A 25,306-nucleotide genomic window follows, 5' to 3' on the forward strand; every position below is an offset into this window, starting at 1 on the left:
TTGCCTTACAAAAACAACGTTTTTGTGGTAAATGAATGAATACACAATTGCTCCTGAAGTGGATAAGTTTGCAACAGTTTAGTGACAATTTCTAATGATATTTTTCTCCTAAAAAAAGAAAAAAAACAACCTGATGATGCAAAGAAATGGACAATGTATGTACTTCATTTTTTATTTTAATTCCATCAAGAATAGTGATTTGATAAAAAGAAATCACTTAATAATGAGTGTCGGGCTTCCCTGGTGGCGCAGTGGTTGAGAGTCCGCCTGCCGATGCAGGGGACACGGGTTCGTGCCCTGGTCTGGGAAGATCCCACATGCCGCGGAGCGGCTGGGCCCGTGAGCCGTGGCCGCTGAGCCTGCGCGTCCGGAGCCTGTGCTCCGCAACGGGAGTGGCCACAACAGTGAGAGGCCCGCGTACCGCAAAAAATAAATAAATAAATAATGAGTGTCAACAATCTGAGTTTGAGATAATAAAACTCGAGAATTAGGGGTTTTTTTCAATCAGCACCACGTCAAACAAAAAACAGAGCAAGGAGCTCTCTGCAGCAATGCTGATTACACAATTCTGTGAGATGACCTGAAAACACTCAATGGGGAGCGCTACAGAGTCACTACCAAAAAATTCTGTATATCTCAAATATCATTTAATAAAAACCACAATATCACTGAATCAATAAAATTTTAAATCTCTTTCAAATATTCATAACTCTAAAAATTAATTCTATCTCTAATATACTACCACTATAAATATTTCAAACTTAAATACCTAAAATTCATGAATATTTTATAAGAGGTGCAAGAACATATTTTTAGACAAAATGCATATACTACCCAAAAAGTTAAAATCTAGTAAACTTCACCGTGATTACGACCAGCTCAATCACTCTACCACCTGTGTATGAAATAAAACTTTCTATAAATAAAGAGTTCTCACCACTTCTTGTTTTTGGGTCTCATTAAGTTTTTCAGTCAGTTCTTCCAAAGCCCTTTTTGTTTCAGCATCGGACCTAGGCACATAACAAAAAAAGAGTATTTTTTTTAAGTTGGCTATTTGAGAAAATATACATAATTCGTGAAATTTACAACATCATAATATGTTATTACATAATACTCTGCTGCAGTGGTTCTTAGACGTTAGCAAACCTATGAAACACCTGGAGGACTTGTTACAAACACAGTATCTATCAGTAGATATGCAATGGAGCCCAAGAACGTACATCCCTACAAATTCCTAGGTGATGCTGATACTGACAATCTGGGGACTACACTTTGAGAAACAATGCTATACTAGATCACCTTGAATAAACAAACACACTGAAGTATCTCCCATTTTAAATTAAGAAGAATGAAAGAGGTAAGGAGGACAAAACTCTTGATCTCACATCCTCTCCAGGAATTCGTAATCAAATTACATCTGAGTGTGCTATACAAACTCTGTCCTCACTCATTTATCTCCCATTACCTTTTTCCCATCAAATTAATAACACACATGATAAATAATCAAATCGTACAGGAAAACGTATAAAGAAAAGCAAAGCCCTTTCTCTCTCACACTTATCTGGTTCCAACCCCCGCTGGCAACCATGCTCAACTAATACGTTCTCAATTCTTTTGCGGGCTACCTCCATCATTTTCAACTCGAGATATTTTCAACTCTGTTTTGAAATATTTAACTCACATTCCTCTTCAATTTCAGATAAATTTATTACTATTTTCAGTTCTTCTATTGGTTACCTGTGTAACTTAATACATTTATACCCATTATGAATTACTCCATCATAGAGAATTAATGCTTTTTGCTTACATTCTATCATGCTCACATTTTTGTCAGCTTCCTAGTTGGATCACTAACTTTCCTGTGCTTTCTTTTTTTTCTAGAGTTTTCCGTTACCTTTTGGCCTTACACGGGCCTTATTATCACATCATTGATGTTTTTCTCCCACTTATTACTCAATCATCTACTAAGAATCTACTCCATTCTTCTCGACTACATTCTTCTCAAAGGACACTTACTTCCTGCTCGAATTCAGTGATTACTTTCTGGGCCTGCTATATGGCTATCATGCTGGAAATTACTTTCACTGAAGTCTCAGGTTAGTTTTTCTATCTCTTATAACCTATATCTTCCTTTTTCTTGGTTGCCATTTTATTTGACTCATATGCCCTTAGTAATTTCCTCAGAAAGAAGTTACCTTAAACGGTCGACTTTCTAAGTCTTTAGATCTCTTAGAAAGTCTTTACTTGTACTTCTTTCTTGGCTTTTGTGATTCCATGTGCTGCTGGATTTCCCATACCTCACTAGCTCTTTCTTCTCAAGCCAGCTCCCCTTTTTATATGACTTCTAAATATTGGAACTCCTGGGCATTCAGCTCTGTTCTTGATGTTCTCCCTACAGTTTCTCTCTAGATATCATCCATTTCCATAGCTCCAAATGCCACTTCTATATGCTTACCACACTTAAATTTATCTCTCTAATGGAGACTTCTCTTTTGAGTTCCAGAGTAAATATCTGGCTGCATATTTTACATTCCCACTTGGATGTCTCACTGGCATCTGAAACCTAACATATCCAAGGCCAAACTCTTAATTTCTATGCCTCACCTACCCCCACCAGTCTTCCATATTTCAGGAAGTGGATTTACCATCTATTCAGTTACTCAAGTCAGAAATCTGAGAGTCATCCTTGGTTTATTCTCTCTTACCCCTCATAACCAATCCATTGCCAAATCCTAGCTCTCTGTTCTCAGATAAAAACTTGAAACATCCCTGTTCATCTCTCCCTTACCATAAACCTGGTCAAGCCATCATCTCTCATGCTAATGCAACAGTCTTCTAGTTTGCCCTCCTCTAATCAGTTTTTCATATGGCATCCAAAATAGGTGAGTTCTCAGTTAACTTTATATAATCCTTTCTAAAAGTTTGCTTTCAGTAAGTACACTTATTATTATAAATAACAAGTGTACTCTTATTATTTATGTACCTTTTGCAATAAATGTCATGAAAAAAATTAAAAATTAGTAAGTAAATGAGAATATCAACCTTTCTGAATCATGTAGGAAGTTAAACCTAACAACTTCCTACCCAGAATTTTTATAAACATGAATTAAGAATTGTGGTCTAAGTAAAGCAGAGCTGGATCCTAAATCTTCCTCATCCACAAAGTTAAGCCACCAAGATTCAGAAGAAAACTGACTCTTATTTTGGCTCTAATAAAATTTTTCTGCCTTACATATGCCCCTAGGTCACACAAACTATTACCAGATGGTACCAGCCCATGGATCAGAAGATTCCCAGTCCACCACTGCATGTCCAAATGACCATTTAAACTAGTCAACTAAACCATCCCTGCAACTTCCCCTGTATCTTCCTACAGGACAACTACTTCCTGAAACTCATGTTCCTAATGCTTAATTTATACCCTTCCTTCAAATGTGGAAAAGCTACATAATAAAGCCATTCCAAGAACATACTGTATTAGAATATTAATGCCATTCTGTTGAGTTTATCAACTTGTCAGAAATAAATACCTAAGTATTAAATTAACTAACCCTTGCCATTTAAAAGATTAATAACACAGCTCAATAATATAGTTTAAAATTCAAGAATTTAAATGCCTTATTCATATCAGCTATATGTGAAAATGATCTTGAACCACAGTGTACTATAAGTGGTAAAGAGCAGACACTCTGGGGCCTTACTGCCTAGATTTGAATTCTGACTCCACCACATCCCTCCTTTGATCTCCAACAAGCTGAGTTACTTCATCTCTCCGTGCCCTGTTTCCACAACAAAAAAAAAATGGGGAAAATAATAATTACCACTTCATTAGAACTGTTGTGAGAATTAAACCTAATTCTACCTGACATGAAATAAGTGTTCAATAATATTTACTGGTGGTAGTAGTAATAATGGTAACAGCAAGGTCTTTTATTCTTATTACTAAATTTCCTGCCTTCCTCATACAGAAGCAGATAAGTTATGCAGACTATAGTTGATATTCAGATTTAACATTTACAGCTTTGACTCTTTTTGCTATAGCAACACAAAACTGTCATGTGGAATGATTTCATTAGCTCGAGTACGAGTTAGCAAGTGAACCTAGCAAGTGAACGAATTTCAATTCACCTTTTTTGTTCTCTAATCATTGCTGTATATAGATTATGACTTTTGAGATGGTATAAATGTTTATTCCTTGAAAAATATGGTCTCTAAATGAAAGTCACCTGTCACCACTGATGATGAAAATGAAGACAGTGAAGAAATCTTAAATAAAGTGATACCTCTTAGGGAATACCCAGAATTGACAAAATTGCAAAAACTGGGCAGACATAAACAACTAGCTTTTGAAGATTTCAACTGAAAGATAAAATGTCAGATTCTACAATGGCTCATGTCCACTGACAAATTCCACATTATGCTTCTATTTGCTCCAGTGTCGATCAATGGGTCTCTCTCTCCAATGTATTTGCAAATCTACCTCTTTACTAAGGTCTTGCAACATATCTCTCCATAATGTCAGCATGAAATAAAATGTTCTTAAAAATATGAAATTAATTTGTCTAACACTGAGTCATGATACATTGTAAATTCAAAGGGTTTTGAACTGTTCTATGAATATACTTTAAAATACTAGTATAAAAACATAGCACTTTTTTTTGGAAATTCATATAAACATGTCAATTACAGAACCTATTTTATTCTTCTAATAATTCACCCCTCAACAAAAATCATATTCAGCTTTTACCGGCTTCTTCTGGCAAGTTCCCGGTTGAAATCATCTCCAAGGCGAACTTGTTCACTGCTGAGGTCTCGGAGGGACTGATGAAAAGCATGAAACTAATAAAAGCAAAACAAAGTTATCCATTTAGGATTCTGTTGAATTCTTCCATAAAGATTCACTGACGGTAAGAATAAGAACTTGCTCTTTGCAATAATACCCATATTTTATAATGTTATCAAGACCTAATAAAATTTTTTCTCTCAAAGAGAAGTTTTTAAAACTATATGTAACATTGACCATTACATCCTCTATAGTGCACTATTTCACTCTTTATAGATACTCTTGAAAAGAGGTCTGGAAACTTTTTCTGTAAACAGTACAACAGCATATATTTCAGGCTTTCAGGTTCTATGGCCTGTGTCATAATTACTCAACTCTGCCATTATAGCACAAAAGTAGCCATAATCAAATGAGCATGGCTGTGTTACGGAACTTTATTCAACTAGACCACATGCCTCAGCATGCCAACCCATGCTGCCAAGAAACCCTTGCCCACATGCATGAGGAACCATGAACAAGAATGTATGGAGCAGGGCTTCCCTGGTGGAGCAGTGGTTGAGAGTCCGCCTGCCGATGCAGGGGACACGGGTTCATGCCCCGGTCCGGGAAGATCCCACATGCCACAGAGCAGCTGGGCCCATGAGCCATGGCCGCTGAGCCTGCACGTCCGGAGCCTGTGCTCCGCAACGGGAGAGGCCACAACAGTGAGAGGCCCGCGTGCCACAAAAAAAAAAAAAAAAAAAAAGAATGTATGGAGCAGCACTGTTCATGATGAGAAGACTAAAAACAAACCAAAGTCCAATAAGAATGAAATGGAGATAAACTGCAATATATTCCTCCAGCAGAGTATCACACAGCAGTGAAAATGAAATGATCAAACCTACCTACACTCCAAAAACAAAACATTAAATGGAAAAGGAAAGTTACAAAAAAAGTTACACTGCATTATTCCATCTATATAAAGTTTAACACAGGCAATACTAAGCAAGATATAAGCAGTAAAAATATTTTTAAAAATCAAGAGAATGATTAACATAGAAGTCAAAATAGTTGATAGCCCTTGGGGAAAGGAGGAGTGTAAAAGAGGTTTGGGGTGTATTATAAACGTCTATTTCTTGGTCTGGGTGGTAGTTGCATGGATTTTTCATATTGCTGTACTTTTAATGGTAAATATGTATGCTATACATGTATGTGTAGGCTATAATTTATAATAAAAAACTAAGTTATACAGACTTGCAGAAATAAAAAATTGATTCATTTCAACAAATTCACATTGTGCAACTAACCAGTGCCAGCAACTGTGCTGGGAAACAAGTGTCATGGGAGACAGATATGTAAACAAAACCACAAATGCTGCACTGGGGCATTAAGAAAGTACACAGTCATATGGAGCTAAAGGTCATCATAAGAAATGGACTAAAACAAGGAAGAACAATTAAAAAGAAAGGAGTGGAGGTAATACAGCAGATGAACAACAGACCATTCACTTAGGTTCTGCTGTGATGATTTTCCAGTTTTGCAAAGCAGAATCCTAGGACTCATCTTTGACACCGCCTTTTCACTCATTCCCACCCTCCCCAAATGGTCATCTGATCTTCAAGACCTTTCATTTTATCCACCAAATAGTTTTTAAATCTACCACTTTCTCTCCAACTCCATTTATCCTAATCCAAGTGGCCATCAGCTCACACCCAGAACACAGCAATATCCTTCTAATTGGTTTACCCACACTGACTCCATTTTCTACACTAGAGCCAGAGTGATCTTTTCGAAGTAATTGTCACCCTCTTACGTGGCTGTGTATGGTCTCAGGGTTTCACACTTTTTTAGCCACATGGCCTTCTTTAAATTACTCATAGGTGCTATCTTCCTTCCTGCCAAGGTATTTGTTCTACCTCAAATGACTCTTACTCAACTTTCGGATATCAGCTCAATCATCCTTTCTTTGGGAAGCCTTCCCTAACTGCGGCAGGTCCCTCTATAAACACTCCTATAGCCCTATGCTTCCTTCCATTAGAGCATGCATCTCGGCTCATAATTATGGGTGTATTTACATACTTTTTGATTAGTATCTAGCTCCCCCTCTAAATTGTAAGCTCTGTGAAAAGGCAAGGTTTTTGCTCATCACTGTTTCCAAGCCCAAGCACTGTCCCAGGACAAAGGCACTAAATAAATAAAATGAAAGAGTAAGTAATATTAGGATATTGTTCTCTGCTCTAGGTTTTATCACATAATCCACACTAGCAAGTTGCACCTACCAAAAAATAACACTGTCAAGGAAAAGTTTCTACAAGGCGTCTTCTAAGGCACTTGGTTCTGTTATCTCTGTATCTTATGTTATAATAAGGGAAAGCTATAGATGAGTATCCTAACAAACTCTGAGTCCTCAATCTTAAAACTACCAAAACAAAGATGTCTAAGTCAGCAACATCTCCTAGTCCTTATTTAATTAATTTAGCTACCCAACACAATAACAAAAAAAAATTTTTTTCAGCTCTTGCATAGAAGTTTAAAGAAGCAGAAAAAGAAATATAGCTATAGAACTAATACCTTCAAAATCTTTAGTGAATGCATAGAAAAAGCCTAGAATTCCTGCTTAATACAAAATGGCTCCATCAATGATTCAGCAATCAGAAAAACACTAATGGAAAAATCAATAGGTTAACCACACAAAGACTAACTTATTCATACTAAACTAAACTTAGAAAAATAGAAACTAGCTGACTTAGCAGAGCTTGGAAAAGAGCAAGCCATCTGAGCAAGGAAACAAAACATGTCCAGCTAAACTCACTTTTAAATGTTCTACAAAATATAATCCTCCATAACAAAATTCAAAATAAATGTATGATGATGATCAACACATTGAAAATAAAATACTTTACTTGGTTTAAAAAAAAACCATTACAAAGTTAGTGATGATCAAACTCTTAGTTAAAATACAGCCATAAAATTCAAGTGTTAGTGATTTAAATAGAAATGCAAGGAACCAGACTACAGAATGGGTACAAAATACCTGGCCCACGTCATCAGTCTCCCGAACAAATCGGACACCAGTTCTGGACCTATTTCGTTTAATACGCTGTTGATCCCCATAGTCCTTCAGAGGTGAGGTAGGTGGAAAACGGTGGCTCTCTTTACAGAAGAAAGAAAAGGGAAAGGATTAAAAACACCACATGAGAAGAAACGATCTAAAATTTTACTCAGGAAATACACAGCAGACATGGATATATACATGTGCCCTCAACCTGGATTATTTCCCACAGACAATCACAAACAAATATCTTGCTGTGGCCATAAAATTCCACAAAATTGGCACCTATCTTGCTCTTAAAGCAGATAAAATGAACAATTGAAATAACCTGGAACTAGAACACATCAAAAATTCTAATTGGCTGTACTTTTCTAAGAAGTAATATAGTATTTTCTCTTACATAAAAATAGTAAGTTGCTAAAAAAAAAAATAACTTTTATGACTCCCTAAAATAATACTAATAAAACAGAATTTTTCAAATAACAAATTATCTAAAATCTGAATGGTGTTTAAAAATAAGTATAGGGCTTCCCTGGTGGCACAGTGGTTCAGAGTCCGCCTGCCGATGCAGGGGACACGGGTTCGCGCCCCGGTCCGGGAGGATCCCACATGCCGCTGAGCGGCTGGGCCCGTGAGCCATGGCCGCTGAGCCTGTGCATACGGAGTCTGTGCTCCGCAACGGGGGAGGCCACAACAGTGAGAGGCCCGCGTACCGCAAAAAAATTAAATAAATAAATAAAAAATCAGTATAAACTAAACTACATAAAGAAATATAGCTGATTGTGATTTTTAATCATTATTATCATGACCAATAATGATATTAACAACACAAGCTACTAATGTTCACTCTGTCTAAATCGCCTCTCTTCACTGCAGACTTTTCTAAGTCTCTTCTATTCAAACATGAACCTCAGTGCTGTAGGGAAGTATAATTATATGCAAACTAAGTGTTATCACCTTTTATGTAGCCATTGAAATCGAGCTGCACACCAAGGATAAAATTCCCCTTTATTAACAAGTGTCACAGGATATTTCATAATGAGACTTTTGAAAAACTATGAACCTAGGACAAGACTTCTAATCCAGAAAGTACACCACACAGTAAATCCTATTTGTGTGTGTGTTTTCACTGGAGGCAGACAATTAAATAAGGTTCTGTCAGGTGAAGCTCTACATGGTCTACAGAGCCTGAGAAGAAAAAAGTAACAGACTCAGAATATCAAAGTCCCATTGAACATACTTCAAAGTATTCACTCTAAAACCCTGACTGCATCTTCTAACACCTTATTTGTATGATTTTATGTATGGATTATATTTGTCTAAATACTACATGTATCCAATATGTACTTCAGGAATATTTTTAAAACAAAGAAAAGGTTTTCAGAACATCTGAAGAGTTTACCTGTCACAGTGCCACCATCGAGGTCACTTGTACTCAGACTTGTAACAGAAATACTTCTCCCTCCTGAGTTTCTCAATAACCGTTGACTCCGCAGTTGGCCTATTGATTGCTCCAAGCTTTCTTTTAACTAAATTAAAGGATACAATGAAGTTTAAAAAACTTCCAGATACAAATAAGCCTAGAGATTTTAAAGCTATTCATGAACTATCTGGGTTCCCAAAGAGAATTTATATCAGAGAAAATTTTGAACTAAGTTATATTAATAGAAATATAAAAATAGTAAACATAAATATTTTAAGACCCAATTCTAACATCTGGTTTTAAATAGCATCTGTCACTACCTATTCCATCTTTCTATTACCATCAGATTGATGTGCCCATGCTTAGAAACATAACAAGGCCAACACATCTGAAAAAGAGAAAGCCTTCCTCCCTTCTAAACATTCCTTAAGAAACCTCAGATCTATAATAAACAGGAAAATGAACAGCTGTCACAGTGACTTCTGCTTTGAAAAAAAAGTGCACTGCCCAATTCTGTAGCAGAGTACCTTTCATTCATTCAAAGATTTCAAATCCCGGAAAACCATGTGGTCAGATGTTGGACTGTTAGTACAAACTAGGATCACAGTTGTCCAAATGCTCCAGGTTATTAGGAAGTTAGCCAGCAGGGAATATAAGACAACATCTTTTAAGACCTAAAGGGCTACAATAAATAAAATCACGCTTAATACTGAGAATATAATCCAGAGCTGTACAGAACTATTGACCTGAAAAGAGGATTCAACAAAAAGCCAAAGGAACAAAGAGTAAAACTTAGGAAAATCCACATACCCTGAATTGCTGAGAAACTTCTGGTCTAGACATTTTAGCCAAGGATGAATAAAAAATAATATTAATAAAAATAATGTATGGATCCAGAAAACAAGTTATCTATAACTCTTTAAAGAGAATGTCAAAACAAAACAATTGATTGAAAAGAGAGGGCTTCCTAAATTCAGCCAGAATTAAAAGGTAGAACACCACTGATGGAGGAAATAAGTTGGTTTCCTTGGGGAACTGTGCAGAAAGAAAGTAGCTTCAACTGAAGGAAGAGCACAGCTGAAACAATATGAGTCACAAATGAGCAAATCCTTTTTCACTTTGGTTGTTTGGACTTAGCTGTTCTGGAGAACCAAGGTTAAAATAGGCTGGATTAAAAGAAGTAGAGTTAGAATTTCAACAATTTATCTCTATTACCACTCTCATTTCTGGAAAAAAAACAAAAAAAGAAAGAAAGAAAAAGCTAATATTTCCATACCCTCTGTTCCCTGCTTCTCTAAACTGGCATTTGTGCAATACCATCCTGACTGAGTGTTCACCAGCTGTAGGACCTAGACTATCAATCCAGGAAACATACAGATGAGGCCTGGGAGAACTAAGGTCTACCTGGAGAGTAATTTATACACAAGTAAAATAAAAAACTATGTTTAACATGTAAGTAGTCAAGAGGTCTTACACAGTGAACACAAAATAGCATATCAGTAATCTATGACAAAGAGTCAGAATAAAATTGTACAGTGTTAAAATTAAAAAGCTCAAATCCAAACTGTAACATTAAAAAAGGACTAGAAAGGTAAAATGACTTTAGATCACATAAGTTAGTGACAGAACCAGCTCTACTAACTTTTCCTGTGTTTATTATTTGCATCTTTCAAGCTAAGCCTGATGTCAGTATCCTTTTTCATAGTTTTTTTTTTTTTTTAATTGAAGTAAAGTTGATTATCCTTTTGGAAGTAAAGTCAGCTGACATTTCTAATTATTGCTTCTTTTTGAACGTAATTTGCCCCTTACAGCTCTGGCTCTTTTTAAGATTTTCTCTTTGACTTTGAGTGTCAATGGTTTTACAATGATATGACTATGTACAGCTTTACTTGTAGTTATCCCATTTCTGACCCATAGAGACCATGGAATCTGTAGCTTAATCTCTTTCATGTGTTGTAAATTTTCAGCCACATCTCTTCATTCTTTCTGCCTCATTCTTTCTTTCCTCTCCTGGAAATCCAGTTGGATTTAAGTTTTATCTTTTCTACCAAATCCCATGGGTCATTTATGCTCTTTTCTGTATTGTTCATCCATTCCTCCATTCTTCTTTTTGGATATATTATGCTGATCTATCTCTCAATCTATTAATTCTCTCTTTAACTGTATACAAGCTGTTACTTAATCCATCTGTTGATGGTTTTTTCTAATTTATTTGTTTGTTTATCTTAGTTATATTTTTCAGTTTCTGTAATTTTCATTTTTTGTCTTTTTTGTTTGGTTCTTTTTAGAGTTTTCAATTGTCAAAATTCTCAATCTTTTAATTTCTTTTTTTTTTTTTTTTTTTTGCTGTACGCGGGCCTCTCACTGTTGTGGCCTCTCCCATTGCGGAGCACAGGCTCCAGACGTGCAGGCTCAGCGGCCATGGCTCATGGGCCCAGCCACTCCACGGCATGTGGGATCTTCCCGGACCGGGGCATGAACCCATATCCCCTGCATCGGCAGGCAGACTCTCAACCACTGCGCCACCAGGGAAGCCCTCAATCTTTTAATCTCTTGAACAGGTTAATCGTAGTTATTTTATAATCTCCTACTTGTTTCTCTTGTCTGTTTTTTCCCTTGGTTTTCAGTCAACTCTTGTATTTTCTTATGCCTGAGTATTTTTTTATCATGTGATAGACATTGTATATGAAAACTGTAGAGCTATTTAAAGCTCTGGATGATGACATCTTCCTTCAGAAGGGATTTGGGTTTGCTTCTATCAGGAAGTCAGGCTAGGGTCACTAGGAAACCCAATGTACCTTAATTCATTAGAACTGAGATGATTCAAAGCTGGGCTTCTGTCCCCATCAGCACTGGTCAATTTTCAATTTATCACTGCTCTGATTTTCAATTCACCATTTTTCCTAGGCTATCACTCTTTGGGGTCTCAATCAAAAGCTGGAGGGTTCCTGAACTCCAATTTTGGTCTCTCTAGCCTCTTTGAGTCTACAGATAGTTCTAATCTTATCTGCTTCTAAGCCACCTCTTTTGAAATCAGCTACTGCCTTGACAGAGAAAGACTCCCAAATGTAGGACTCTTCCTTCTGGATTTCTATTTTTGCCAGATCTTGACTATAACATTCCTCACTGCCTTGGTACTTCTCTGATGGTTTCATAATATTATTTTTTTACAATTTTTTTGCCTTTCCAGTTGATCTGAATGGGAGAGTTGATCCAAAATAATCTTATCTACCAATGCCAGAAGCAGAACTTGCCAGCATCCTTTTCATGTGGGCTTATTTGCTAACAAATCCTGAGCTGTAACTAAAAACTGATTAAGAAGATGAATTTTCACACACACATGCACACACACAATATCACTACTAACAACAACAAAAAACTCACCATGGAACATATGGGAAAATATTGCAGAACAACAGAAATGATACATTACCCCCCAAATCTAGGAGGAATAACAGATGTTAGAAAATTGATCATTTCAGAAATAAGATAAAAAGTTAGACAAACTATTTGGCAACCTCATTTTAAAACTCTCAAAAGATGTATCATAAGCCATTGAACAGATGAACAGGCTAATACATAAAGACCAAAAAAATGAGCTGTAAAAGGCAAATGAGTGAGATGACGATTTCTTTTAATCACTCCTACAAACGTCATGGCAAAAACAGATCCTCCACCTAAGATACAAAACTAAACATGTAATAAAATTAGAACCTACACTTAAAGTAGCAATAATACAACAGACACGGCACAAAATCTATTCATGATGTACAAAACCAATTTGATAACTCCTAAAATACAAAAACCAAAAGATAAAATTTGTTTAAAACTCTTTAGGATTATAACTTCTAATTAGGTGCAAAAGCAAACGAAACTCGAAATTACATAAAAACAAAACAACACTAATAAAATTCAATTTAATATTAATTTATAATACTATGATGGATAATGCTATTTTGCTGAAACTAAATCAGTGTTCCACACAGACTGTGGTACTGACTGCAATGGTGCAGATTCTAAAAGTTTATCATGAATACCTCACCACATACCAAGTGTTGATTCCATTTCCCCCACTTTCCCCTATATAAACTACCGCAAAACCAGCATCATGGAACATGTTATGACATATTTTCACCTCAACTTGATATAAATGTACCATTTACATATTAGGTCTATTCTTTTATCTCTGTTCATTTGACATTAGACTAAAACAAATGAAGCATTACAATAATGTACCAGTAAGAATAAAAATAAAACTTGGGCACTGAAATTGAATGGCAATGCTTGTTTGCAAGGTAGTTTATCCAAATTGTTAAGACATGCTTTTAAACACAGAAGTCAAGTGGGAAATCTCTCTATAGCCAAAGATGAAATAATTTGGGCATCGATAAAAATATTAACTACAATGGAATAAAGCAGTTCAAACATGAATAAATTTGTGAGTTAATGATACTCAAGGAGAAAAAAATAGTCACTGGTCACCAGCAGAGAATGTTAGGGAAATAACTCATTATTTTTGAAACTAGTAAATAAATTAAAAAAATTTTAAACCGTATAAGCTTTTAGATTAACATTAGCGTACCAAATTTTAAAATCCTCATAGAGATCTCTGAAAGCCCTGTGACATCTCTATTTGAAAGTCTGATTTGAGACAAAATATAAGTCAAGCTTAGAGAATCGAAAAATACATACAACTCTGAAAAGCTGACTATACTGCACACCAAATCTATGAAAAGAGATCATCTAGGCAGCAATGGGTCCTCCATATAAGAAGTGTGATCATTAAAAACATCATGACTCACAAGGGCCAGAGGAAAGCCTAGCAGTACTTTCCTCAGTTCTACTCCTTTTGTTTCTGTTCCTGTTGACATATTTCACACCCTAATATTTTATTTTGAGGATGAAATAAGATAATGTATGTAAAATAATTAGAGCAATGCCTAGGGAAGATTAGTTTGTTGAGTAAATGGTAGTTTTTACTGTGATGACTACACACAATGAATATAAGAGCAAAAGTAAGTGAAGAAATGGGATGTTTTAATCTGGAGAAGCTCTCTAGAAGAATGGCATTCCCTAAAAATGAGTTCACTGAATTCTTCTAGTCGTATATCTACAGGCTCTTAAACAGCAAAATTATCAATGTTCTCACTATCACCTATTTCTTTTTAACCCCACATCTAACTCCTCCATAATACAATTCAAATTTCATTCCAGCATTATCACTTTTCATTTCCTTGCCACACTTTCACCTTTTTGACCAATTCCTTTATTATTATTATTATTACTATTTATTCTTGTAAAATAGCATGCAGGTTTATCATTGGGAGGCAAGGAGGTATCACAACTATAATTTTCACTGTCTGTGACCCATCAGCAACAGACTTCAAAAGCAGCAATTTGTTATTTATACAATCATGTGTGGACTGAAGAGCCAGCAGTAAAGTTTGTCCTTTTTGCAGTTACTCATCGTTAATATACTGTTGTGTTAGCTGAAATGTGAATTGTGTTGTTTGGGGACTGGTGTTATTTGACCAAATAGGGGTAATGAAATTCATGCACATCAAAACCATGCAACAAGGACCAACTGTCTTTACCTTTCAGCATTCGGAGAGGTTTTATAGCTGTATTCAGTGGAAGAGTATGCTAAACTCCACCTCGCCTGGGACCAGAACTCTGGTTTGTTTGTTTAACTAAAAAAATATTGACTTTCCAAAATTCATTAATAGCAAGCTTCTTGACCAGTTTCTGGGAAGGTAAGGTTACAAGCAACTGTAAACAACTAAGAAACTAGGCACCAACTTCACACACACTATCAAAAATGCCTAAGAAATAAATCATATTCAGTAAAATCTGACTTCAATAAGACGAGATGAAAAAAGGCAAAGAGCCACATGGGTAAACTTCGTTGGTCAATTTACAGTTACTGATACTAATAACCAGTGTATCTCACGTATTCACATTCTCAACAAAACTAATCACATCCTTGACTAAGCTCACTGTGAGAAAGAGAAAAATATATCACACTAAAACTAGTCACTAGGAAATTCTTAAAAGATATCTACCATTACTTCCACAAAGAGACCATAATAAAAATAAAGTAGGAACAGTGATTACTCACACATAAATATAGTAGCTACCAAATATTCAAATAATTAGCTTACATACAAATGAAAACCACAACTTTAAAAAAAAAAAACCTTGATAAAAGTTCTAAATGCTGCAATTCAAAGTCAGCTTAAATTCTGGAAACATTAAAGATCTATTTAGTTTCCCCAGATACTTTCTTACTCCAAAGTATCCCTTATTTTCATACTAAGAAAATATATCCCCTAACATAACACAGATTATACAGAAATGCATGCAAAGTATAGGTAACTGCATTCACTCAGCTGCATAGTTGAGCAGAAATTGGAAACATCTGAATATTTCATCTAACCATTTAGTTTTGTTTTCACCTGACAGTAAAGACTCAGTATTTAGCAAACATTCACAATGTATATAGCACTGGTAACTATGGAGACAGTTTGTGTATTAAGTTTAGATATACCTATAATGTTGACATTAGAAACAAAAAAAAAAATTAAAGTACTTTGATTTACAAATCTTAGGGGTCAACTTGGCAAAATCCAGGGCAAGAGTAGAGGCAGAAAAGAGGTCATTTTAAAAAGTTTGTCCTGGGTAATAATGTCAACCGTAGGCACGTTGATTAAGTGCTTTCTGCTTGACTTTCCTTCACTGCCTGTTTCTCCACAGAATGCCAAGCTTGATCTGGCAATACACTGCAAAATAGATTGGTTGTAGAGCTGATTTTATCAGCTCTATTTTGGTTCCTTACAGTCTATTAAAACTAGAACAAAGAGAAGGAGGAGGACAAAAAAGGAGGTAGAAGAGGTGGAGGAGGGGAGTTTTATAAAATTAGAGTGCAAATTTATGGTTTGCATAATTTTCTGGTCCCACCATCTGTTGCTGAAATGTATTTTTTAAATGATTGCTGCTATCTTATTTTTTATTTACCAGAAAGATCATTAGCTCTGACTGCTATCCCTAACCTCTCTCCATAGGCTGATTTATGGAAATATAAGTCTATACTAATAGTTCTGAAATTTAGAAATTCCCTTTCAAATGATACATCATATTTATTTATGTAACTATTTTATTTTTAAATGAGATCTCATATATTCAAAACCCACATAGCATACATATTCTAACAATTTTTTAAATTTTTTAAAGTATTTCCATATAATATTCTGAATGTTATTAAATGAGCATACATGGGGGCTTCCCTGGTGGCCCAGTGGCTAAGACTCTGAGCTCCCAATGCAGGGGGGCTGGGTTCGATCCCTAGTCAGGGAACTAGATCCCACATGCTGCAACTAAGAGTTAGCATGCCATAACTAAAGATCCTGCATGCCTCAACTAAGACCTGGTGCAGCCAAATAAATAAATAATTTAAAAAAAAAAAAAGAACATGCATGGAAAATGGAATGTGCTCTTAATAGTACATTATTGTATTTTGGGTGGACAGACAATATAATCATGAACATAAGGGGGAAAAAGCAGCATTATGTATGCTGTCTAATTTGGCATATACTTTGAAGTCAAAACAATCAGATACACCTATCACTGTGAATGTTACAACATATTATGTTGTTTATAGTCACAATAATACACAAAAGAAACTGAAGTTAGGCTCAGTGAACTCAAGGAAAGGAAAGGAAGAATACTCAGTGCCTATAATGTACCAAGTACTTAGTGTCTATAATGTACCAAGTACTTAACCTATATTAAGAACATAGCAAATACTTGAAGATAGGGATTACTGGATGAATTAAAGAAGTAACAAGAACATAAATGCTTAGCAAGTGTCTAAAACAGCGTGACTACTTCAATAAATGTTAGTTATAATAAGGCATATATAATTATGTTCATTTTTCAGATGATTAAATTCAAGTTCAGAAAGGTTTAATAACTTGCCCAAAATCACTGAAATGGTTTCTAGTGGAAAAAAATCAGGATTCAATTTTAAGTCTGACTCCAAAGTCTACATTTTTCCACTAGCCTCAAAGCAAAATTTTGTAAAAATTATTCTCCTGTCTAGTAGTTTCATGAGAAACTTGGCAATAAAATTTTAAACATAAGACTCTAAGAATCTAATTCCTAAGATCTGAAATATATTTACAAAAAAAGTTCCTGACAGAATTCAGTTGTTCCATTATAATTTCTTACCCATACATTCTCACTACTTAGCCCTGAAGTTGTTAAAAGATGGAACAGTTCTCACCTTTAGGACAATTAGTAGAACTCAGCCAGAGAGAAAGTGATGGGTACCTTCAGCTCTGGGATATTACAAGTGGCTTGTGCCTGGCTCCAAACCATTAACATTAAGCTTCTGGGCTGTCACTATGTATATCTGACAACTGAAATCCATTGAAAAGAAGAAAAAACCTGGACTTTGTTATTTAACATTCAAATTCTTCCAAAGTTCATATATGCCAGATGGTAACGTCCTATTACTCCCAAAGGGAAATTTTAATCAGAGTACTTAATTAGAAGAAAAATTACCTATTAATGCAAGTCTCTAAGCTCTAATTTGATTTTACTATATTTTAACCACTCTTTACCTTAAAAATGTACTTAATGAATCTGCCGATTTGAAACAAAAGAACTGTATCTTTCTTTTATACCAAATATTAACTACTTTAGCCTCATCAGCTACAGTCCAAATTTCCACTGCAGAAGGTATTAACTTTTTATGTTGGATATTCTTTCCTGAGGGCATTCCATTTTTATGGCATTAACATAAAAACAGACCTGTTCTCTCATGAATAGGAACACACAGCTCTAGATATGTTCTAAACATTAAGCTAGTCAGTTGCACTATGTAACACAGGAGTATATGTTCCAAATATTCCCAGTAAACTTTCATATAAAACCAACCGCACAGGTCCTCTTTGGACCAAATGTTCTCAGACCTCCCAAGAAATTTACAGCATGAGAAATAATGCAGGATGACGCTTACTTAAGGTCATGAAGTTCATTAAGACCAAAGATCCTAAGTCATACTATCCAACTTAATATGGCTGATTGGTTGGGCTGGCTACAAGAAAGGCTTGTAAAAAAAAAAAAAAAAAAATCAGTGGTTGTTACTTAGGAAGAAGGGGGAAACCAGTGCTGGTGTAGGCAACCTGCAGAATCCACCACACTGCCTTAAGTGGCAGCTAGAACAGCCAACTTTGGCAAGCCTTCAATGCCAATCCTAGCTCAGCATCAGATTTCTTCCCATTCTGTTTCTGTATTTGTTCCATCTAACTCTCATTCTGGACATTGCACCAGCTGTAACATTAATGACTTGTGTGACAATGGGCTTTGGTTTTTCCATCAGTTAAGATAATCTCCAGAATCTAGTTTATAAATGTAAATTATATAACCCTTCAAACTTTGAATCCAAAATCCCAATTTTCAGAAAAATTAAATTCATATCACCATTAAAATGTGAGGAAGCACAACTCAATGATGTGAATGAATCCTGATGCTGGGTTTTGGGATAATATCCTATCCTTGGCTCTGTCACTGACTAACTGTGAGACTGTGGGCAAGCTAGTACCCATTCTGTGCCTTAGTATTTTTCTCTTGTAAATGAGGATAATAATAGTATCTACCTAATAGGACTGTTGAGAGAATTAAATGAGTTACCACACAAAAAACAAAAAGGTACCTGTAAACTAAGCTTATGAAGATATTCCCAAAGAGAATATGAAAAGGTAGATGCTACTTCTCTACGAAACACCACACACCCCATTGCTGATCCTCTAACACTGCTCAACTCCTCACAGAGAGAGGCCTTCACATATTATAAGCAAATAAATAAATTTAGAGTTGGAATAAAGATTCAAGAAAACAACAGTGAAATTATGTACATTTCAAGAAAAGGTAGTCAAAAAAGTGACTCATCATGACTCCTGACCCTTACAAAACCAACAGGAACAATTCTCACAATTCTCTTGTTAGGGCAGATCGTCTCAGGAGGAAAGTATTGCACTGAATATTTACATAGCTCCTCACTCACTGGCGAATTATGTTCACAAAACTGAACCTCCATAAAATAAATATGTAAGTTCATACACAGTTGACCCTTGAACAACATGGGTTTGAACTGCACTGTTCACCTGCGGATTTTTTTCAGTAGTAAATACCACAGTACTACATGATCCAAGGTTCGTTGAATCCATGAACACAGAATCACAGATACAGAGGAACTGCAGAGAGGGAGGAACCTCAGATACCAAGGGCCAACTATAAGTTATACACAAATTTTCAACTGTGTGGAAGGCCAGAGCTCCAAATCCCATGTTGTTCAAAGGTAAACTGTGTATCACTTGTATCCATTTCCTGAGGTTTAGCATTAGTATCATTTATAAAATCTAAGTTAAAAATAAAAGTTCTTGAGATACCCTCATCTACCAGAGAGCAGACAGCAGAAGCAAGAAGAACTACAATCCTGCAGCCTGTGGAACAAAAACCACATTCACAGAAAGACAGACAAGATTAAAACGAAGAGGGCTATGTAACAGATGAAGGAACAAGATAAAACCCCAGAAAAACAACTAAATGAAGTGGAGATAGGCAACCTTACAGAAAAAGAATTCAGAATAATGATAGTGAAGATGATCCAGGACCTCGGAAAAAGAATGGAGGCAAAGATCAAGAAGATGCAAAAAATGTTTAACAAAGACCTAGAAAAATTAAAGAACAAACAGAGATGAACAATACAATAACTGAAATGAAAACTACACTAGAAGGAATCAATAGCAGAATAACTGAGGCAGAAGAACGGATAAGTGACCTGGAAGACAGAATGGTGGAATTCACTGCTGCAGAACAGAATAAAGAAAAAAAGAATGAAAAGAAATGAAGACAGTCTAAGAGACCTCTGGGACAACATTAAACACAACAACATTTGCATCATAGGGGTCCCAGAAGGAGAAGAGAGAGAGAGGGGACCAGAGAAAATATTTGCAGAGATTATAGTCATAAACTTCCATAACATGGGAAAGGAAATAGCCACCCAAGTCCAGAAAGCACAGAGAGTCCCATACAGGATAAACCCAAGGAGAAACATGCCGAGACACATAGTAATCAAATTGGCAAAAATTAAAGACAAAGAAAAATTATTGAAAGCAACAAGGGAAAAACAACAAATAACACACAAGGGAATCCCCATAAGGTTAACAGCTGATCTCTCAGCAGAAACCCTACAAGCCAGAAGGGAGTGGCAGGACATACTGAAAGTGATGAAGGAGAAAAACCTGCAACCAAGACTACTCTACCCGGCAAGGATCTCATTCAGATTCGACAGAGAAATCAAAAGCTTTACAGACAAGCAAAAGCTAAGAGAACTCAGCACCACCAAACCAGCTCTACAACAAATGTTAAAGGAACTTCTCTAAGTGGCTAACACAAGAGAAGAAAAGGACCTATAAAAACAAACCCAAAACAATTAAGAAAATGGTCACAGAACTTACATATCCCTAATTACCTTAAACATGAATGGAGTAAAAGCTCCAACCAAAAGACACAGGCTTGCTGAATGGATACAAAAACAAGACCCATATATATGCTGTCTACAAGAGACCCACTTCAAATCTAGGGACACATACAGGGGATGGAAAAAGATATTCCATGCAAATGGAAATCAAAAGAAAGCTGGAGTAGGAATACTCATATCAGATAAAATAGACTTTAAAATAAAGAATGTTACAAGAGACAAGGAAGGACACTACGTAATGATCAAGGGATCAATCCAAGAAGAAGATATAACAATTATAAATATATATGCACCCAACATAGGAGCACCTCAATACATAAGGCAACTTCTAACAGCTGTAAAAGAGGAAATCGACAGTAACACAATAATAGTGGGGGACTTTAACACCTCACTTACACCAATGGACAGATCATCCAAAAGGAAAATAAATAAACAGAAGCTTTAAATGACACAACAGACAAGATAGATTTAACTGATATTTATAGGACATTCCATCCAAAAACAGCAGATTACACTTTCTTCTCAAGTGCGCACAGAACATTCTCCAGGATAGATCACATCTTGGGTCACAAATCAAGCTTCAATAAATTTAATAAAATTGAACTCATATCAAGCATCTTTTCTGACCACAGCACTATGAGAGTAGAAATCAATTACAGGGGAAAAAACACAAAAAATACAAACACATGGAGGCTAAACACTACATTACTAAATAACCAAGAGATCCCTGAAGAATTCAGAGAGGAAATCAAAAAATACGTAGAGACAAATGACAATGAAAACACGACAATCCAAAACCTATGGGATGCAGCAAAAGCAGTTCTAAGAGGGAAGTTTACACCTATACAAGCCTACCTCAAGAAACAAGAAAAATCTCAAATAAACTACCTAACCTTACACTTAAAGGAACTAGAGAAAGAAGAACAAACAAAACCCAAAGTTAGCAGAAGGAAAGAAATCATAAAGATCAGATCAGAAACAAATGCAACAGAAACAAAGAAAACAATAGCAAAGATCAATAAAACTAAAAACTGGTTCTTTCAGAAGGTAAACAAAATTGATAAGCCACTAGCCAGACTCATCAAGAAAAAAAGGGAGAAGACTCAAATCAACAGAATTAGAAACGAAAAAGGAGAAGAAACAACTGACACTGCAGAAATACAAAGGATCATGAGAGATTACTACAAGCAACTATATGCCAATAAAATGGACAGCCTGGAAGAAATGGACAAATTCTTAGAAAAGTACAACCTTCTGAGACTGAACCAAGAAGAAACAGAAAATATAAACAGACCAAACAGAAGCAATGAAATTAAGACTGTGATTAAAATCTTCCAACGAACAAAAGCCCAGGACCAGATGGCTTTCACAGGCAAATTCTATCAAACATTTAGTGAAGAGCTAACACCTATCCTTCTCAAACTCTTCCAAAATATAGCAGAGGGAGGAAAACTCCCCAACTCATTCTACAAGGCCACCATCACCCCGATACCAAAACCAGACAAAGATACTACAAAATAAGAAAATTACAGACCAATATCACTCATGAATATAGATGCAAAAATCCTCAAAAAAATATTAGCAAACAGAATCCAACAACATATTAAAAGGATCATACACCATGATCAAGTGGGGTTTATTCCAGAAATGCAAGGATTCTTCAATATATGCAAATCAATCAATGTGATACACCATATTAACAAATTGAAGAATAAAAACCAGATGATCATCTCAACAGATGCAGAAAAAGCTTTTGACAAAATTCAACACCCATTTATGATAAAAGCTCTCCAGAAAGTGGGCACAGACGGAACCTACTTCAACATAATAAAGGCCATATATGACAAACCCACAGCAAACATCATTCTCAATGGTGAAAAACTGAAAGCATTCCCTCTAAGATCAGGAACACGACAAGGATGTCCACTCTCACCGCTATTATTCAACATAGTTTTGGAAGTCCTAGCCATGGCAATCAGAGAAGAAAAAGAAATAAAAGGAATACAAATTGGAAAAGAAGAAGTAAACCTGTCACTGTTTACAGATGACATGATACTATACATAGAGAATCCTAAAGATGCCACCAGAAAACTACTACAGCTAATCAATGAATTTGGTGAAGTTGCAGGATACAAAATTAATGCACAGAAATCTCTTGCATTCCTATACACTAATGATGAAAAATCTGAAAGTGAAATTAAGGAAACACTCCCATTTACCACTGCAACAAAAAGAATAAAATACCTAGGAATAAATCTTCCTAGGGAGACAAAAGACTTGTATGCAGAAAACTATAAGACACTGATGAAAGAAATTAAAGATGATACCAACAGATGGAGAGATATGCCATGTTCTTGAATTGGAAGAATCAATATTGTGAAAATGACTATACTACCCAAAGCAATCTACAGATTCAATGCAATCCCTATCAAACTACCAATGGCATTTTTTATGGAACTAGAACAAAAAATCTTAAAATTTGTATAGACACACAAAAGACCCCGAATAGCCAAAGCAGTCTTGAGGGAAAAAACAGAGCTGGAGGAATCAGACTCCCTGACTTCAGACTATACTACAAAGCTACAGTAATCAAGACAATATGGTACTGGCACAAAAACAGAAACATAGATCAATGGAACAAGATAAAAAGCCCAGAGGTAAACCCATGCACCTATGGTCAACTAATCTATGACAAAGGAGGCGAGGATATACAATGGAGAAAAGACAGTCTCTTCAACAAGTGGTGCTGGGAAAACTGGACAGCTACATGTAAAAGTATGAAATTAGATCACTCCCTAACACCATACACAAAAATAAACTCAAAATGGATTAGAGACCTAAATGTAAGTCTGGACACTATAAAACTCTTGGAGGAAAACAGAGGAAGAGCACTCTTTGACATAAATCACAGCAAGATCTTTTTTGATCCACCTCCTAGAGTAATGGAAATAAAAAAAAAAAAAACAAATGGGACCTAGTGAAACTTCAAAGCTTTTGCCCAGCAAAGGAAACTATAAACATGACGAAAAGACAACCCTCAGAATGGGAGAAAATATTTGCAAACGAATCAACAAAGGATTAATCTCCAAAATATATTAACAGCTCATGCAGCTCAATATTAAAAAAAACAAACAACCCAATCCAAAAATGGGCAGAAGACCTAAATAGACAGTTCTCCAAAGAAGACATACAGATGGCCAAGAAGCACATGAAAAGCTGCTCAACATCACTAATTATTAGAGAAATGCAAATCAAAATGACAATTAGGTATCACCTCACACCAGTTAGAATGGGCTTCATCAGAAAATCTACAAACAACAAATGCTGGAGAGGGTGTGGAGAAAAGGGAACCCTCTTGCACTGTTGGTGGGAATGTAAACTGATACAGCCACTATGGAGAACAGTATGGAGGTTCCTTAAAAAACTAAAGTAGAATTACCATATGATCCAGCATCCCACTACTGGGCATATACCCAGAGAAAACCACAATTCAAAAAGACACATGTATCCCAGTGTTCACAGAAGCACTACCTACAGTAGCCAGGTCATGGAAGCAACCTAAATGCCCATCGACAGACGAATGGATAAAGAAGTTGTGGTACATATATACAATGGAATATTACTCAGCCATAAAAAGGAACGAAATTGGGTCATTTGTTGAGACATGTATGGATCTAGAGACTGTCATACAGAGTGAAGCCAGTCAGAAAGAGAAAAACAAATATCGTATATTAATGCATATATGTGGAACGTAGAAAAATGGTACAGATGAACCGGTTTGCAGGGCAGAAATTGAGACCCAGATGTAGAGACAAACGTATGGACATCAAGGGAGGAAAGCCACGGGGGTGTGGGTGTGGGGGTGGGGGTGTGATGAATTGGATGATTGGGATTGACATGTATACACTGATGTGTATAAAATTGATGACTAATAAGAACCTGCTGTATAAAAAAAAATAAAATTCAAAATTTTTTTAAATAAATAAATAAAAATAATAAAAGTTCTTGTCTTCCCTAGAGCAGAATGGCTGATCCCATTTCCTAGGAAATGTCTTATATTTTAAAAGAGAAATACTAATTTCAATTAGGCAATGGATATTTAACATGGAAATTTTTTTAACAGTTGAACACTGATTAAAATGGATTAACGAAAATTCAATATCCATTCATGATAAAAACTCTTACCAAAGTGGGCATAGGGGGAACATATCTCATAATAATGAAAGCTATTTATGACAAACCCACAGCCAACATAATACTCAACAGTGAAAAGCTGAAAGCCTTCCCACTAAAATCTGGAACACGACAAGGATGCCCTCTCACCACTCCTATTCAACATAGTATTGGAAGTCCTAGCCACAGCAGCCAGACAAGAAAAAGAAATAAAAGGTATCCAAATTGGAAGGGAAGAGGTAAAATTGTCATTATATGCAGATGACATGATACTATATACAGAAAACTCTAAAGACTCAACACAAAAACTACTAGAACTGATAAACGAATTCAGCAAGGTAGCAGGATACA

General features: G+C 35.8%; 1 protein-coding gene across 8 annotated transcripts in view; it reads right to left on the reverse strand.

The window, feature by feature from the left end:
- Nucleotides 1-25,306, reverse strand: part of CEP128 (centrosomal protein 128) — a 455,276-nt gene that overhangs the window by 404,066 nt on the left and 25,904 nt on the right. For 5 of the 8 annotated variants that reach the window (XM_089908039.1, XM_089908032.1, XM_089908033.1 and 2 more), the window contains 5 exons: nt 9,217-9,343; nt 7,797-7,915; nt 4,748-4,839; nt 3,702-3,779; nt 938-1,010 (listed from right to left, as the gene is read on the reverse strand). In XM_089908039.1, the coding sequence (XP_089764165.1) occupies nt 938-1,010; nt 3,702-3,779; nt 4,748-4,839; nt 7,797-7,915; nt 9,217-9,343 (489 nt within the window). The remainder of the gene's footprint in view (nt 1-937; nt 1,011-3,701; nt 3,780-4,747; nt 4,840-7,796; nt 7,916-9,216; nt 9,344-25,306) is intronic. The other 3 variants (XM_089908034.1, XM_089908037.1, XM_089908040.1) reach the window with 1 other exon arrangement.

Source organism: Delphinapterus leucas, chromosome 2 (assembly GCF_059928025.1).
Source record: "Delphinapterus leucas isolate spDelLeu-1000000601 "Yukka" chromosome 2, BTC_Dleu_Yukka2, whole genome shotgun sequence".
Classification (NCBI taxonomy): Eukaryota; Metazoa; Chordata; class Mammalia; order Artiodactyla; family Monodontidae; genus Delphinapterus; species Delphinapterus leucas.